The sequence below is a fragment of the Electrona antarctica genome (genome assembly GCF_951216825.1).
Source record: "Electrona antarctica genome assembly, chromosome: 3".
Classification (NCBI taxonomy): Eukaryota; Metazoa; Chordata; class Actinopteri; order Myctophiformes; family Myctophidae; genus Electrona; species Electrona antarctica.
Window position 1 is genome coordinate 28,784,917 of NC_136808.1, and position 15,455 is coordinate 28,800,371.

A 15,455-nucleotide genomic window follows, 5' to 3' on the forward strand; every position below is an offset into this window, starting at 1 on the left:
CAGTTTGCTACACAACAGACAACTTATATCTGTCTGTCTGTCTGTCTCTCTCTCTCTCTCTCTCTCTGATGCAGAAGCCTCATAACATTCTGACAGTGTAAATGGGGCCTTAGTCTAAATGCAGACAGGTCACATTCAGTCAAATGAGTCACATTCAGTCACATTCAGAGGTGGGTTCAAATCTGTTTTAAATCTGATTTGAGGACATCTGTCTCAGTCTGAATGCAGCAACAACCTGATCTAAATCAGATTCCATGTGACTTATTTAAACAAATTGGATTCCAATCTGGATGTAGCACAGATCTGATTCAGGCTGGATTTGGCTGCTAGTCTGAACACACAGATCTGTGACAGATCCGATCTGATCTCTTGCAAATGCAGTGTGAATGGTCGGGCCAAAAGATCAGATTTGAGAAATAAATCAGATTTGAATCAGATTTGACTGCATGTGACTGCAGTCTAAATGGGGCCTTAACAGCCGGCTCAACAGCTGACAACGAGCTGCTAGAATGGAACAGAAACCACAACAATGTAGCATGCCAGGATGGAAACTGGGTCAGGCAATGGCATACATATTCATGTGCGTTGTGCACGCACATGGACACGCACGCACGCACGCACGCACGCACGCACGCACGCACGCACGCACGCACGCACGCACGCACGCACGCACGCACGCACGCACGCACGCACGCACGCACGCACACACACACACACACACACACACACACACACACACACACACACACACACACACACACACACACACACACACACACACACATTCACAATACTATTGTTTAACTTTGGAAGAGTTCAGACATAAGCATTCTGTGGAAAAAGGTACTGTACTACTTAAGATTTATTTTTGGCATTGCCATGCTTTATTCAGATAGTTAGAGTGAGAGAGAGGACATTCAGACAAAGAGCAGCAGAGTGACATGCAGCAAATGGTCGGACTGGCCCAGAATCAGACGTGTGTACTCTCGCTGTCTGGCATTAGAGTTAGGGTGACCAGACATACCAGTTTGTCTGGGACTGTCCTGGTTTCAATGGGTGTCCCGAGTCTCAACACATATCTCTATATATCTGGTTTTCAACATTCACTATGAAATTGTCCCGGTTTTAGAATTAAAATAACAATCCTAGTTTTCAGTGGTTGCATAGATGTTTATCATGTTCTTTTCATGCTCTGCTCACCTAACCAATCAGAAAACATGAACAAATGTACTGCATGTCTGAATTCAGCGCTGGGGCTGATGTTTGTCAATCAGTCGCTGCCTGTATGCGACCCCTATGGTGCATATACATGTGTGCGTGCATGAATGGCCCTGCATCTGCACAACGAACGTGTACATTCATTTAGGGGAACTGGTTTGAGGGGCTGAATATTATTTGGTCACCCTAATTAGAGCCTGTGTGGTATGTGACCTAACTACTAGCACACACACGCACACATGCGCACACACACAGAGATAGATAGACTGCAGACATAGCTATGGTGAAAAATGGGCTGTCTGTATATAGACAGATATGTTATGTACACACACAGCCAGGTCTACGTTCAATCTCAAATTCTCAACCCCTGGAAATAGGTGCTCCTACTGTAGGCCTAACTGTTTGCTGAATCCCTGCTTTCACCATGAAACCCCCACCTTACCCAGAGCCTGTGATCGTCTGTCAAGATTAAAATGCGGCATCGTTGAATGATTTGTTTTGTTATGTTTTGCATTGAATGGTAATTACTGTACATTACCTTCTAAGAATTTGAGCAGTCCTAAATTATGTAAAGTGAATAATACACATCATACTTTAATGGACCTACTATACAGTATACCCCTATACCTTCCATAGACTTTATGCACTCATCCCTCAATACATTTATTCAGGTGTTTAACTGTTAGTTGTGGCTTCCCTGTCTGATCCTCCAACCTCTCATTCCTGTACTTGGAGATCGGGACTTGAAAAGTGGGCCATCGAGATAAGACCATGTTGATACATATTTGTGCTGATGTTGTGGTGTTCTTTGTAAATGAAAAGCAAACATCACCCAAAGCCCCTTGCTGTTTAGACAGCAGTCAGTGAATGTGTGGGTTTTCACAAGACAAATCAAAAAAGACCAGCTGATGTCAGACCTGCTGATGCTTGCGTGTGAGAGGAATCTTCAGTTTGAGTGTTCTGTATGTGTTCAACTTCAGACTGTACAAGTGAGTGTAGCTGAATGTGTGTGTCTGCAGGAGGACAGTTTGCTGCTGTGAGCAGTTAGGTGAGCTCTGTTTGTCTGTTCCTGGTTATGGCCCTGGGGGCCCTCTGCTGATAACGCCCATGACTCCCTCTTAAAATAAGATGTCAAAATAATATAATAAAATTAAAGCAAGGCCTCATTTAGAAATTGTCGTGAAAATGTGAATGGATTCTGCAACATACAGTATAGAAAAGATCTTACTGCCTCAAAACAGAAAAGGCATCAGGGCCCCCAGTCTCCCACCCCAGATTGTTGCCACCCCCAAGTTGGGAAACATTTTGTTTAATATGGAATAGTGTTTCCAGGAAGAAGAGGAGATCTGGCTGTCCTACTGCTTACTGGCAGATACTGTAGCTAAAGCCCTATTTGTTTGCCCATAGTAGCTGGCTGGCACTGTGTGCAGCAACTGCAGCATTCAAGACTGATCAAGGTCAAACAGACGAACAGAACATTTTTATCATTCTCATTCTGTGCCGACTGTGGGTTCTGTCTCTTGAACAACTTCTTCATGCATGGCTTATTTCAGTGAATCAGAGTCTTGTCTGTTCCATTTGTTCCACATCATGGCCAGTTGGCTTATTTCAATCGGTTGAAATGGGCTGAGTGTTCAGCTTTCCGTGTGCCATATGTTGTCCTTTGTTGCAGGTGTACGGTGCTGCCATTCAGTTCTACGAGCCCTACCCCAAGGAGTGCCTCTCTGACAAGCAGCGCTCTCAGCTGGGCCTGCTGGCTCCAGAGCCCCAGAAGCAGGCTTTGCACAATGCCACGGCTTCGGCTGCCACCAGCAGCGCCACAGCATCCGACATGCGCACCGTCCACACCATTAAGTGCATCTGCCTGCTCTCTCACTGGCCCTTCTTTGACGCCTTCCGCAAGTTCCTCACATTCCTCTATCGCTACTCCATCTCTGGCCCACATGCCCTGCCCATTGAGAAGTGAGCATCTCCGTCTTTTATTTTTTATTTAAAGGCTTTGGTTTTTTCCCCATTGAACAGAGTAGGAAAGGATGGCAGGAAATAGATGGTGGAGAGAGAACAGATTGCATGTACTGTAACATATACGTAGGCTGTGAGTCGGATTGGCACCCGTGACGTCATGGAAACACTAGACTAGATGATGAAAACTGACAAGCTACTTACTCTATAAATCTGGAGGATTTCTTTTTTTCTCCAGATCAAAATACTTAATCCGTTGGAGGGAGACTGTGTAGAGCTGTGTCAGGTTGATTAAAGTCACATTAGACATCTCTTGCTGACATTTACTTTGTTCCATACTAACCACGCTTTACTGCCTCTTCTAACACACTACTGTACATTGATAGATGATTCCGCCGCTCAGAGCGCCCACCACTGTTATTTTTATCTTCATATCCTCCTAATTCTGCTTACTTTCAGACACATCTGTCATTTTATGCACAAAGTTCCCTTCCCTTCCTCACAGAGGCCCCGCATACTGGTTCAGGTACGTTTAGGTGGCGAATTATGCATTTAATTCTGAGTAAAAAAAAACCACTTTGATTTTCTTAAACGCATTCTTCTGTATGTCCTTGTTGCATTTATTTTGTGCTCATACGTACAAAAAAATTGTAAATAATTTTACACATTCTAGATTTTTGTCCTGTGTTGCTGTCAGTATGTTTGTTGTATTTTGCACTAAGATAAAATTATACTGAAGCAGCACATTGTATGCAATGTGAGCCTGTTGAAAAGAAAGAGTCTAAAGTATGTGTAGCCTCAGGGCACTGTAATTGCTCTGCATAAGGTGCTGGTTGGAATGATTATAATGACTGCATAATTGGTGCTCTCAGCAAAAGAGTTGCAAGTTTATTGCCATGAACAATTTGATTTGCCCAGCGTTTTGAACCTGTCAACTTTTGAACTTTCCCATCAGCTATCCCCTCACGACAGTTTAATGTTGAGCCAGCCAGTGTCTTCTCCTATACCTCTGAGGTAAGACTCCATTTCCCCATACACAAACATACAGTTTCTAATATAAAGTATTATAAAATATTATACATATTTTAGACACTCTAGACACCTATAATAGAGACAATATATTTTAAGCGGCCAAACGTATCCTAAATGAATTTGAGAAACTGTCTTTCCAGGATCCAACATATATTTTCAAATGCTTTTCGAAACTTGTGAAACATGCATGTATCTTAGTCTGGGTTACATTTGCACTTCCTCGACATTCTATAACACCAACCAACATGTGAATTTTGTTTTTGTGTGTTCTTTGTTGCAGTGGTGGTCGGTTCTCCACGTTGCTCCAGAACCTCGGCCCAGAGAATGCTGTCACCTTACTGGTGTTTGCTGTAACGGAACATAAGATCCTGGTCCATTCCTTACGGCCGGCCGTGCTGACCAGTGTCACAGAGGCTCTGGTGTCTGTAAGTAACTCAAGCAGAGTGTTCAGGGGGCGTCTGGGTGGCGCAGGCTGTAAGTAACTCAGGCAGAGTGTTCAGGGGGCGTCTGGGTGGCGCAGGCTGTAAGTAACTCAAGCAGAGTGTTCAGGGGGCGTCTGGGTGGCGCAGGCTGTAAGTAACTCAAGCAGAGTGTTCAGGTAGCGTCTGGGTGGCGCAGGCTGTAAGTATCTCAAGCAGAGTGTTCAGGGGGCGTCTGGGTGGCGCAGGCTGTAAGTAACTCAAGCAGAGTGTTCAGGGATAAGTACTATTCATACTCCAGTTTTAGGTGATGAGGTGACCATCTCATCACCTAAAACTTGAGTATGAATAGGCCTATACAGTTCAGTGGCCTTGTGGTTAAAGTGTCCGCCCTGAAACTGGGAGGTTGGGGTTCGATCCCCGGCCGGGTCATACCAATGCCTCTCTGCTTGGCACTCAGCATCAAAGGGTTGGATTGGGAGGGTCAAATCAACTAATCAAATGATTCCCGAGCGCGACACGGCTGCAGCTCACCGCTCCAAGAGATGGGTCAAATGTGGAGAACAACTTTCACTGCGGTAACGTGTGTGACAAATCGTACGACTTTGACTTATACAGTTCCAAACAGTAGGGGTCAGCAGTGATAGGGATTACATGGGGCGATTGGGAAAATGGAAACAAGATAAAGTCTGTTACTCTAAGCCGACAACATATTTATTGCAATTAATTTATTGCCAAGCATGACATGACATTCAGCCTGGCCGGGCTGGTGCTGGTGATAACGGAAATGCATATCAAAAGTATGATAAGTATTAACAAATGAATGTTGAGGAGAGATAGAAGAGGTAGCAGGTTCCAGGTTTTAGTGATTAATTATACAATTAATAGGCCTTTTGGACAAATGATAACATAATAGGATAAATATTATATTATAGGGGTATACAGGTTAGTGATGGTGGGTATGCTGAGCACACAGTTTAAAGCATGAAAAGATATTGCCTAATTAATATAAATTGCATAATAATAGTAAAACCAAATCCCAGTTCCCCTTATGTGTCTCTCTCTCTGGTGGTCTTCAGATGATCTTCCCCTTCCACTGGCCGTGTCCATACATCCCCCTGTGTCCCTTGGCGCTGGCGGACGTGCTCAGCGCCCCCTGTCCTTTCATTGTGGGTTTGGACTCGCGTTATTTTGACCTCTACGAACCCCCGCCAGACGTCAGCTGCGTGGACCTGGACACCAACACCATCTTCCAGTGAGCACCACAGTTTATGAAATTAATTTGGCGAGCTGTTAGTGCATGCTCGGAATGCTAATTCTCAAAACGATGATGCCATTTATGCAGAAGTTAGTCTTTCTGCTCCACCCTGCACTGTTGACTTGTTATAATGGATATGTATAAAGCGTTTAATGCTCTTTGGTTCACTGTGGCATTGAAGTACAGTGCATGCCAAAGAAAATCTCCCTCAACTCTATTTCCTCTCCCCTCTCCTTTCTCTAACCTATGTTTGGGGGGGCTGACAAACTGCTACTGTAGCTCATTTAGTGAAATGGTTATTTCTGGTCTCCGTTGACCGTAAGCTTGAAGCAGCAAATATAATTGTCTGGAGTGTATATAATATATATAATAATATCATAATATATAAGAACCAGGGTTATGCTAGTAACCCATAGTTATTTAAATAGTATCAGGTAAATTAAACAAATTATTTATTTTACATTTTAAAGGCAGTTTTCTGCAGTGTTGGGTCCGTTCAGTAATGGTTCACATCTTTGTGGCCTCATGGCCTGGCAGCCAGTCAGGCAGCGGGCTATGTTGCTCTGAGGTGGTCCCAACTACTCCCGGCCCCAAACCCATGTTGCTTTTGGCCTATGAGCCTATTTGGCCTATGAGCCTGTGTGCTCACTGCACACTTGTGTGTTTTTCTTTTCTTTTCGTCTAGCAATGATGATAAGCGCACAGTGACATGGAAGATTCTGCCAAAGAAAGCGTGCAAAAACCTCATGCTTGTGCTGAGTAATCTCTACCAGCAGCTGGTTGATGGTAAGTACTGGACTGCTCAAAAGTGTGGAGAGGTTGCTATATAAATGTTGCTCCCTTAAGCGGTCACACAGTAAAATCCTGTTAATTAAGTTGAGTGTACAAAGTGTAACCAACCGGACCCCTAAGGATTTTACTCTGCATGTTGTTAGTGTTTTATCATGTACTTGCTAATTGCTATTGATCAAACTGTTTAAACATTAGAATACATAATGTGGACAATACAACACATATAGTTCACATTTACAAAACATTTACAAAACAAAGTGAACGTTTCTAGAAGATAATTTAGAATAAAACATGGTTTCATGCAGCCTGATCCGAGCCCCCATTGACTGGGAAGAGGACACAAGTAATGGATGAGGTAATGCATGTGAGCTGATCCGAGCCCCCATTGACTGGGAAGAGGAAGTAATGAATGAGGTAATGCATGTGAGCTGACAAAAAGACAGGGTTGATATTCCTTAGCAATAACACATGGTTCATAAACTTACTTACTTTAGGACAACTCAGACCAGATGGTCTTCTGGACCTGAGCATGAGCGACTCCGCAGAACTCAGCTGCGGTAAGAGCCTCCACACATTGGAGTTGGAGATCCAGGAAGCCTTCCTGCGCTTCATGGCAGCCATTTTGAAGGGCTACCGCTCGTACCTGCGACCCATCACCCAGGCACCTTCCGAGAAAGCCACAGACGCCAGCTCGCTCTTTGACTCACAAGGTACACAGGCTAAATGTCTTAATTCATCGTCGAAATAAGTTTGGAGTTGGCCTCTCAAAGAAATGCACTGTACTGCAAATTTTGCCAAACTTAACCCAAAATAATATGACTACCATATTCATGATCTACAACCTCACAGTTTGCCTCCCCCCCACAAAAACAATTTGCGGATCCCCCTGTGGATCCCGACCCCCAGTTTGAGAACCACTGTTGTACAGTACCACCATTGTTACTCCTACCACTGTTTTGAGGATCTTGATCTGTTTTGTGTTAACTTGTTTTCTGGCTCTATGCTGAGTCACGTTGTGTACAGTAACATGATGTAGCAATGGAGATCTGAGTCACGTTGTGTACAGTAACATGATGTAGCAATGGAGATCTGAGTCACGTTGTGTACAGTAACATGATGTAGCAATGGAGATCTGAGTCACGTTGTGTACAGTAACATGATGTAGCAATGGAGATCTGAGTCACGTTGTGTACAGTAACATGATGTAGCAATGGAGATCTGAGTCACGTTGTGTACAGTAACATGATGTAGCAATGGAGATCTGAGTCAATTGCTGTTTGCTTCCGCCGATGTTTTTAATTTTGGGACTATAACTACTGTAGGCTATGACTACCATATACAAGAGTTCCTATGGTACTTCCTATTGTGCAACATCCTACTTTATACTGACCCAAAAAAGCTCACATATGTTTAACAGGGTTCCCACGGTCATGAAATTCCTGGAAATATTTTGAAATGAGAAATAAAAATAGGTTAGGAATTTATCAAAGGTCCTGGATTTTTTTGGGATATGCCATTGTTTTTGGCAATTGATTTAGTTAATAAAAAAGGATTTTCAAAAACATGATTGTATAACATTACACAAAAATGTAACATTTCTTTGCCGAACGGGATGCGTCATTGGATGTAGTGGATGTGACAAAAATAACAGATCTACAAGCTCACAACGTGCTGCAGTGTGATCTATGCCCTATGCCCATAAGTGGTGTAGTAAAAAAATTGGCACCTAATTTGGAATGGAATTATACCATTCTATATTCTATGCTTTATTTTTTCTGAATGATTGTTATATAGGCCTGGACATTGGGTTAAATATTCTAGAAGTTTTATGGAAAAGTTTTGGAAATTAATTGGTAAAAATGTGTGGGAACCCTGGTTAAATCAGAACCCACGAAGCATTCCAGCATTCTGTCCATCACTAGGCTTGTTGGTCTGTCTGTGTCTGTACCTTCCCTATCCGTTCAGTCCAGCTGGCCAGCCAGCTCTCAAACCCAGATGGTGTTTAATACATGAGTGACTCCACTCCAAGTAAACACACACGCAAACAGTTTGGGGAGGAACACTGGGATTTGAAGGGGATTTGGGTTCAAAGCTGTTTCCATCCTGGAAAGATTTGCTAGCTCGCTAGTTCTGCAGCAGTTAAATGCTTCTTAGGGTTAGTCCAGTTTCTGGACTGTGGCCTACGGAAGCTGGCTGAAATCACAGCTGAAATGTGTTAGGTTGATGTCATCGCTGCTCCACTGGAGGAGAGCCGTAGCCAAGGTCATGTCCAATATGACTGTTTATGATATATAGCCCCAATAGGAATGGGTAACTTGTTATTTGAGGAGAGCATTGCAGTGAAGGTATTATGTGAAGAGACAGGTGGTGATTAATAGAATTACTTAAGGCCTGACCAAGGTGGTTCAAGGTATGGATATTTTAAGGAGAAACATTCTGTTTATTTAAAAAAAGACAAACTTTTTTTAGGACGGGAACCCAAATGGGTTAATTATGCAGGGTACACTTTTTCATACAGCTTTTCAATTTGAGTGTGCCTCACACAAATCTAGTACAGTGATCAAGACATTTCCCTCCACCAGTTAGTATGAAAAGTAATGCTCTTTACCATCAGCTGCAGTCTTTAACATACATACTGTATATCAACTTGGATGTGAGTCTTTTGTATTTGTAGGTCAGGTGCATTCATAAATTTGCTCTGGCGATTTACATGGATTTACGAGCCTTCTGCTGTACTACATGTCAGAGCGCTCAACAATAGCAGACTTTACCAACTGCAACTGTCACACTTCAAACATGTCAGACAGACCATAAGCGTACTAGTGTTACTCATAGCAAACAGTTTTACAACCATTCTGCTATGTATTCTTGACTGTGATCAACAGAGTTGTTCACCTAAAATGTATTTCATGGGTTCTGATATTTAGCTTTCTGCTACTGTTACAGAATATGTTGGATAATAGAATCCAAACCACAAATGCAAATGTTGCATTTAGCCACATCTGCCATTTCTATACTGTTCAGACACTTAACTCAGAGCATGGTGCTCTGAAACTAGAGTGGGCTCTGATGCACTGAAAGTTCATTTCCAAACGCACTCAACGTCACAGTTACACAACATTCGCAGCAGGACCTGCCAGTGAATTTATAACGCCATTGGTGGCATGTCAGGTGGCCTTACTGTTCAGCTGTTAGGTCAAATCATTGCACAGTGCACACAGGTGGTAATAGTTGTAATGTGTGCGTGCGTGCGTGCGTGCGTGCGTGCGTGTGTATCTCGTTTAGGTTTGTGTGCTAGGTTTGGTGTTTCCGTCAGTTCTAGCGAAGTGCTACTCAGCAGGGACACGTGACCTGGCAGGGACACGCGACCCGGCGCTTGGCTTACATTGCCGCACACCGAGCCAATAGCCATTCATCCTGCTGTCCATCCCATGGCACCATTGGCCCATTACTCACTGCAGCTGCTTTCAATGCACGTTAGGGAAGCCATTCACCATCTTGTTGTAACTCCCTAATCAACCATTATACTAATAACGCCTAGTTGGCTGCGTTGTCCAGAACAAGACAAATGTGACATTTCACACAGGGTCGTTGATTGGCTAATGATTTTTTATCATCTAAAATGATTATATTACCTATTAGACATTTCGGGAAGGGCCCCCTTAGGGCTTCTTGTAAAGGAGGAACTTGTAGATGATTTGTTTAAGTTTTGAATTATGAGCTAACAACACCCTTGTCCCAAGCAATCTGGGAATCCTATCAGCAAAAAAGAAAAAACAGCGCTCTCTGCTGTTTGTTTCCTTTGAATGTGCAAGCCTCTGGCCCGGCCCGGGGCACTGCCCATAGAATAATAAAAGGATAGAGACCGAACCGGAGCGACAGCCACGCCCCCCGCTACTCATTTCGATGGAAGTTGCTCAGTGGCGTTTTGAAGCACCCGGAAGAATGGTCTACTTCCGCATTTTTTCCGATTGGGACACCAAATTCGTTGTCCAAAATGCACAGGGTTTCCTCGTCATAAATCCACGGGTCCGCCTGCAGTCCCACCTCTTACCAGTAGTAGCCTCACTGGGGGCTTAGCACTGCCCAATAGAATGTGGATTACAGGATGTTGGCCGCCCTCAGCCCTCCTCTTCCTGTGGGGCGCCTATGTTTTCATTCCCACTATCAACAATGTATACATGTTCTGAATGCCTCTGCTGACAGATTCAGTAGCGCAGCTCGGAATCTGTCAATAGTGGACAAGAAAATGCCTAGAAAATAATATGCTAATTTTCCAAATATTATTTTGTAATGGCATAGAAATGTATGCTACAGTATGCCTATATAGCATACATTTCCGTGCCATTCCAAACGTCTATAGGCTATACAAAAAAGAAAGACATTTTTTTTTACATAATGGCTTATAGCAGCTTTGATCCCGAACACTCTTCTGGTACGGGGAGAAGGTTGAAGAAGGGAAATAATTGTCACTCTGGGGGGAATAATGTGTGTAGTATGTAACCCATTAGCTTGACCCTATCCCCCCACCCCCTGCCACCCATCAGGATTCCTGAAGAGTCGCGACCGCTCCCACCAGAAGTTCTACTCTATGATGACCAAAACCCAGATGTTCATCCGCTTCATCGAGGAATGCTCCTTCGTCAGTGACAAAGATGCAAGCCTGGCCTTCTTTGATGACTGTGTGGATAAGGTGAGCTGCTTTGAATGTTCTTCTCTCTAGTGCCAACCCCCTACTGCAGTCAGCGGTTCCCAAACATTTCAGCTCAAGACTCAAAAGAAACATTACCGTTTGCCCGGGACCCAAACTAGTGCAAATAGCAGATGTACAAGTAGCTCACAGCCCACATTGTGAGCTTGTACAGTAGATCAGCTATTTCCACTACTTCTTAAACATTTGTTTTCTAATTTATGGAATTTCTTAGATTTTTCTTTGATTTCTTTATGAAATTACTACAAATGGATTTTGATTCATGAAAAATGTTGCTTTTTTGAAATAATATTAAAAACAATGTAGGAAACAAACAAAAAAGTATAGGGACCTATACAAATGTGTCCTCGACCCACAAATGGGTCCCGACTAAGTGTTTGGAAAACAGTGCTCTACTGAATGTCTACCTTGTTTCTCTCCTGCTTGTTTTTCGTTAAAAACCAAGCGTGTTTCTCTCCTGTCCTGTCCCCTACTCCTTCTGTTTCTCTCCTGTCCTGTCCCCTTCTCCTTCTGTTTCTCTCCTGTCCTGTCCTGTTTCTCTCCTGTCCTGTCCCCTTCTCCTTCTGTTTCTCTTTCTGTTCTTCTGCCTGCCTCTGATTGTGAGCAGCTCTACAGCTCAGAGCGCAGTGCAGACAAAGCAGGCAAGGTACGTGGACTCCATTGTGGTCTCTTGTGGTGTATTTCCATTGTCTCCATGCATTCAGTGTGGATATGGCTTAGGTTATTTACAAATTGATAAATTAACATTGTGCAGTAAGAGGATAAAATAAGACAAAACTCAGTTGATCCAATAGGACTTTTGGGCCTGCCATAAATATTCTCACAATGTCTGGGAAAAGGCCACGTATCACTGTGCACCAGACCTGGCAGGCTTCTAGCCGTATGCTAGGTTTGGATGATATTAGCTGTCCTACCCTGCTACCAATCCATGAGTTCCATACAAAGCACACAGTTGGAATCATTAGGAGCCTTTGATTATCACCTTCTGCCAACATGAACCTCTCTTAATTTACTGTAACAGCAGTTTGACTGGAGGTGCAGATTGACTGACACCCCATGCGTGCCGCTTCTAGCTACCTTGGGCTTTTTTTTGCCTCCCAAAGTCCTGATTGAGATGTACAGTGAGTCCTGAATTGGTCCCAGTTTAAAGGGGTGCAGTCCCACACACAATAGTCCGACACCCTACTCCAAACCCTAACGTATGTCGGAGCCACGGGTGAGTCTTCACCGGCAACGTATGTCGGGTGAGTCGGACTACTGGTACGTCGGATTAACGTATGCCCCCAGTAAAGTCCTATCCACCTGTGCAGAGAAGGTGTCTGGCAAGACTGGCATCCGTTCAAGTGGTCTGACACGTGTGTTCATTCATATATACAGGTAGCTGTATAAGAATGTGTTAGTGCAGCGGAAGTTAAATACTAGTGTTTGCCATCATAAAGGCCAAGGGTTTCTTTGACTCGTATCTCTTGCTTCTTGTAACATTTATAACATTAGTATAATTATTATTATTATGAATCGGACCCACATGTCTGCTGGGTGTCTGTCTGTGTATCTTGACTGCTGACACATAGTGGTATAATTTAGATAAGATAAGATCAAATATATTTATCGGGGGAACGGTTGGCATGGTCTCTTGGCATATCTCTAATTATTATTTATTGCATAACGTTGGCAGAGGGATGGGTAGACTTTCCACAAAAAATGAAATATCTTCTTATTCAACAACCTGAAAGTTTAGTTTAAAGATGTACTGAAATGAAATATACATTTTCACACTTTTAGAGCATATCCGTCGTCATCATATGGGCACCTATGGGTATGTGTATTTTTATATCAAAAGCCCATAAAAATCCAAATATAATTACTTCCTTTGAACAAAAACGTTATGCGTGATTACGTAACGCGGCCCGAAGAATCTTGATTTCATTCACCTGTTTGATTCCCATTGCTGCACGTTCCTCCAAACACAGCTAGTTATGATTACAGAACTACTCTATTTTTAATCTCATTCAAGATGACATCCAGACAGTGTATTACTCATTTTAAACTTAATCAGCATGCTAAAATATGTATCTGAAAACATTATAGGTTAGAAATAAGCCACACGTAGCAAACATGCTGAGCTGCCCGTCTTTCTCTCACTTCGTCTTGTAAACAAACAGATTCGACGCAGATGTAGCGTCGGATACTAAAGGGATGCGATGCTCTGATTGGTTCAGAAACACACAGGCTTCTGTGTCAGACTGAAACATCTAAATAAAATGCCCAAAAAAACCATTGCACCCCGACTTTAATTGAAGTATATTAACAGCTTCCCTGCGTAACCCGCTATACACACGTTTTATTGTCTCCACCAGGCCGAAGGCATAGGGAGAGAGTATGTTTTGCACTCCGTCCGTGTGTGTGATGCCACATTTTTCACACACACTCCCTGGATGCCAACGATGAACCTCTGCCCCAAATTTTACCAGCACGGCCTGTTATAACTTTTGTAAAATCAATCTTTTGATAGTACTCCTCCAGAATCTGTCCAAAAATCCCGCAAAAAACATTGGCTTTCAAAATTTGCAGGATTGGCCCGTTTTGAACAAATAGCATCAAATCATGAACGCAGCGTGCAATTTACGTGTAATCTTTCACAGACTTTCCTATTAGGCTGATAAATATATCCCACCCTTTTCACATTGGCTTGTTATAGCGCCACCAACAGGTGAATTTTTGCAGAACACATTTTTCGAACAAAATGCCTCAAATCATCCAATTGCCATCCAAGGCGTAAGAAGAAATGGAATCCTTTACACATTGGCCTATTATAGCGCCACCAGGAGGCCACAACCTGACCTAGCCAGGTGGAGACCTGTGCCCCGAGGGGCAATTTATCTAGTTCCATTGTCCCTTCCCTGTGTAACACGCTATACCCGCTATTTGTTTTATATGTTTAATTCACCGTTTTTGAATGACTTGAAAGAAATACCGGCTTTGTCGCAGAAATGGTGACGAGGCCGACGCGTTATGATGATGTAACCGGAAAATCGACCTATCCACTGGCTTGCAAGGGCTTCTGGGAAAATGAGTTCCATGCAAGTGAACGGGATTTTACACTGTGATCCATCCGCCATTACTGTTTGTACGGTGTTTTTTTGTTTTTTTTGGCTTGGCAACAAACCATAGGACTATTTTCAGGGGGATTTTCATTCAACGCACGGAATGTGTTCCGTGCGTTGAATGAAAAAAATAAAAAAGAGGAAGATTTTTGCCCACCTCTTTCTGATTTAAGGGGCATTGTAAGCTGCCAAGGTTATGTTTGCCCTTTGCGCTCTGGTATATACAGTATATGTATTCCTTGAGGCTGAACTTCAGCCTGTAGTCAAAGCCATGTCTCCATATCCTTCCTGGGTGTGAGCTTTCTGGACCATTAATCCCTCAGCCTGCCTGCACCACGGTGACCACGCTGCACCTCACAGGATTATGGCACCTAGGCTCATTTGGGGGAGAGGGAGGAGGACAGGAACTCAGACCACAGCCAGTCAATGTGCGAATGCAGCACATACATGCACATGCATGCATGCACAATCACACATACATGCACGCATGCACACACACTCACTATATGTGCACACACACAGAAACATACACTTGCCTGAACACGCACACATACTGTTTCTGTTCCTTTCACACAACACACAGGGACACCGGCGTGATTTAGGCAATATTGGAGACAGTGCTTTTCTCTTTCTCTTAATCCCTCTTCCTCTCTCACACAGTCTTGCTCACGTTACAGTAGGCAAGTTTATCACATTTCAACAACAATGTGCTTTACCCAAAACATTAAGAGCATTAAGACTTTTGTATCAAAATTACTTTTGAATACCATTAAAAGTAGTTTGTAATTATTAAAGAGTTAGACACTGTCTTCAGTCATTCGAATAAAACAGCCAAATCAACTATTCAACATACTTTATCTCACTTTCTCTCTCACTTTGTCTGTCTGCCTGTCTCTCTCTCACACACACACACACACACACACACACACACACACACACACACACACACACACACACAC

The 15,455-nt window shown here is 43.2% G+C and overlaps 1 protein-coding gene across 2 annotated transcripts in view; it reads left to right on the plus strand.

The window, feature by feature from the left end:
- The window catches only part of LOC306920826 (C-myc promoter-binding protein-like), a 66,407-nt gene that overhangs the window by 24,348 nt on the left and 26,604 nt on the right, over window positions 1–15,455 (plus strand). For both annotated transcript variants that reach the window (XM_079497740.1, XM_079497741.1), the window contains exons 6-14: window positions 2,891–3,180; window positions 3,640–3,706; window positions 4,136–4,194; window positions 4,493–4,637; window positions 5,711–5,886; window positions 6,575–6,675; window positions 7,176–7,391; window positions 11,229–11,374; window positions 12,000–12,038. In XM_079497740.1, coding sequence (XP_079353866.1) covers window positions 2,891–3,180; window positions 3,640–3,706; window positions 4,136–4,194; window positions 4,493–4,637; window positions 5,711–5,886; window positions 6,575–6,675; window positions 7,176–7,391; window positions 11,229–11,374; window positions 12,000–12,038 — 1,239 coding nt within the window. The remainder of the gene's footprint in view (window positions 1–2,890; window positions 3,181–3,639; window positions 3,707–4,135; window positions 4,195–4,492; window positions 4,638–5,710; window positions 5,887–6,574; window positions 6,676–7,175; window positions 7,392–11,228; window positions 11,375–11,999; window positions 12,039–15,455) is intronic.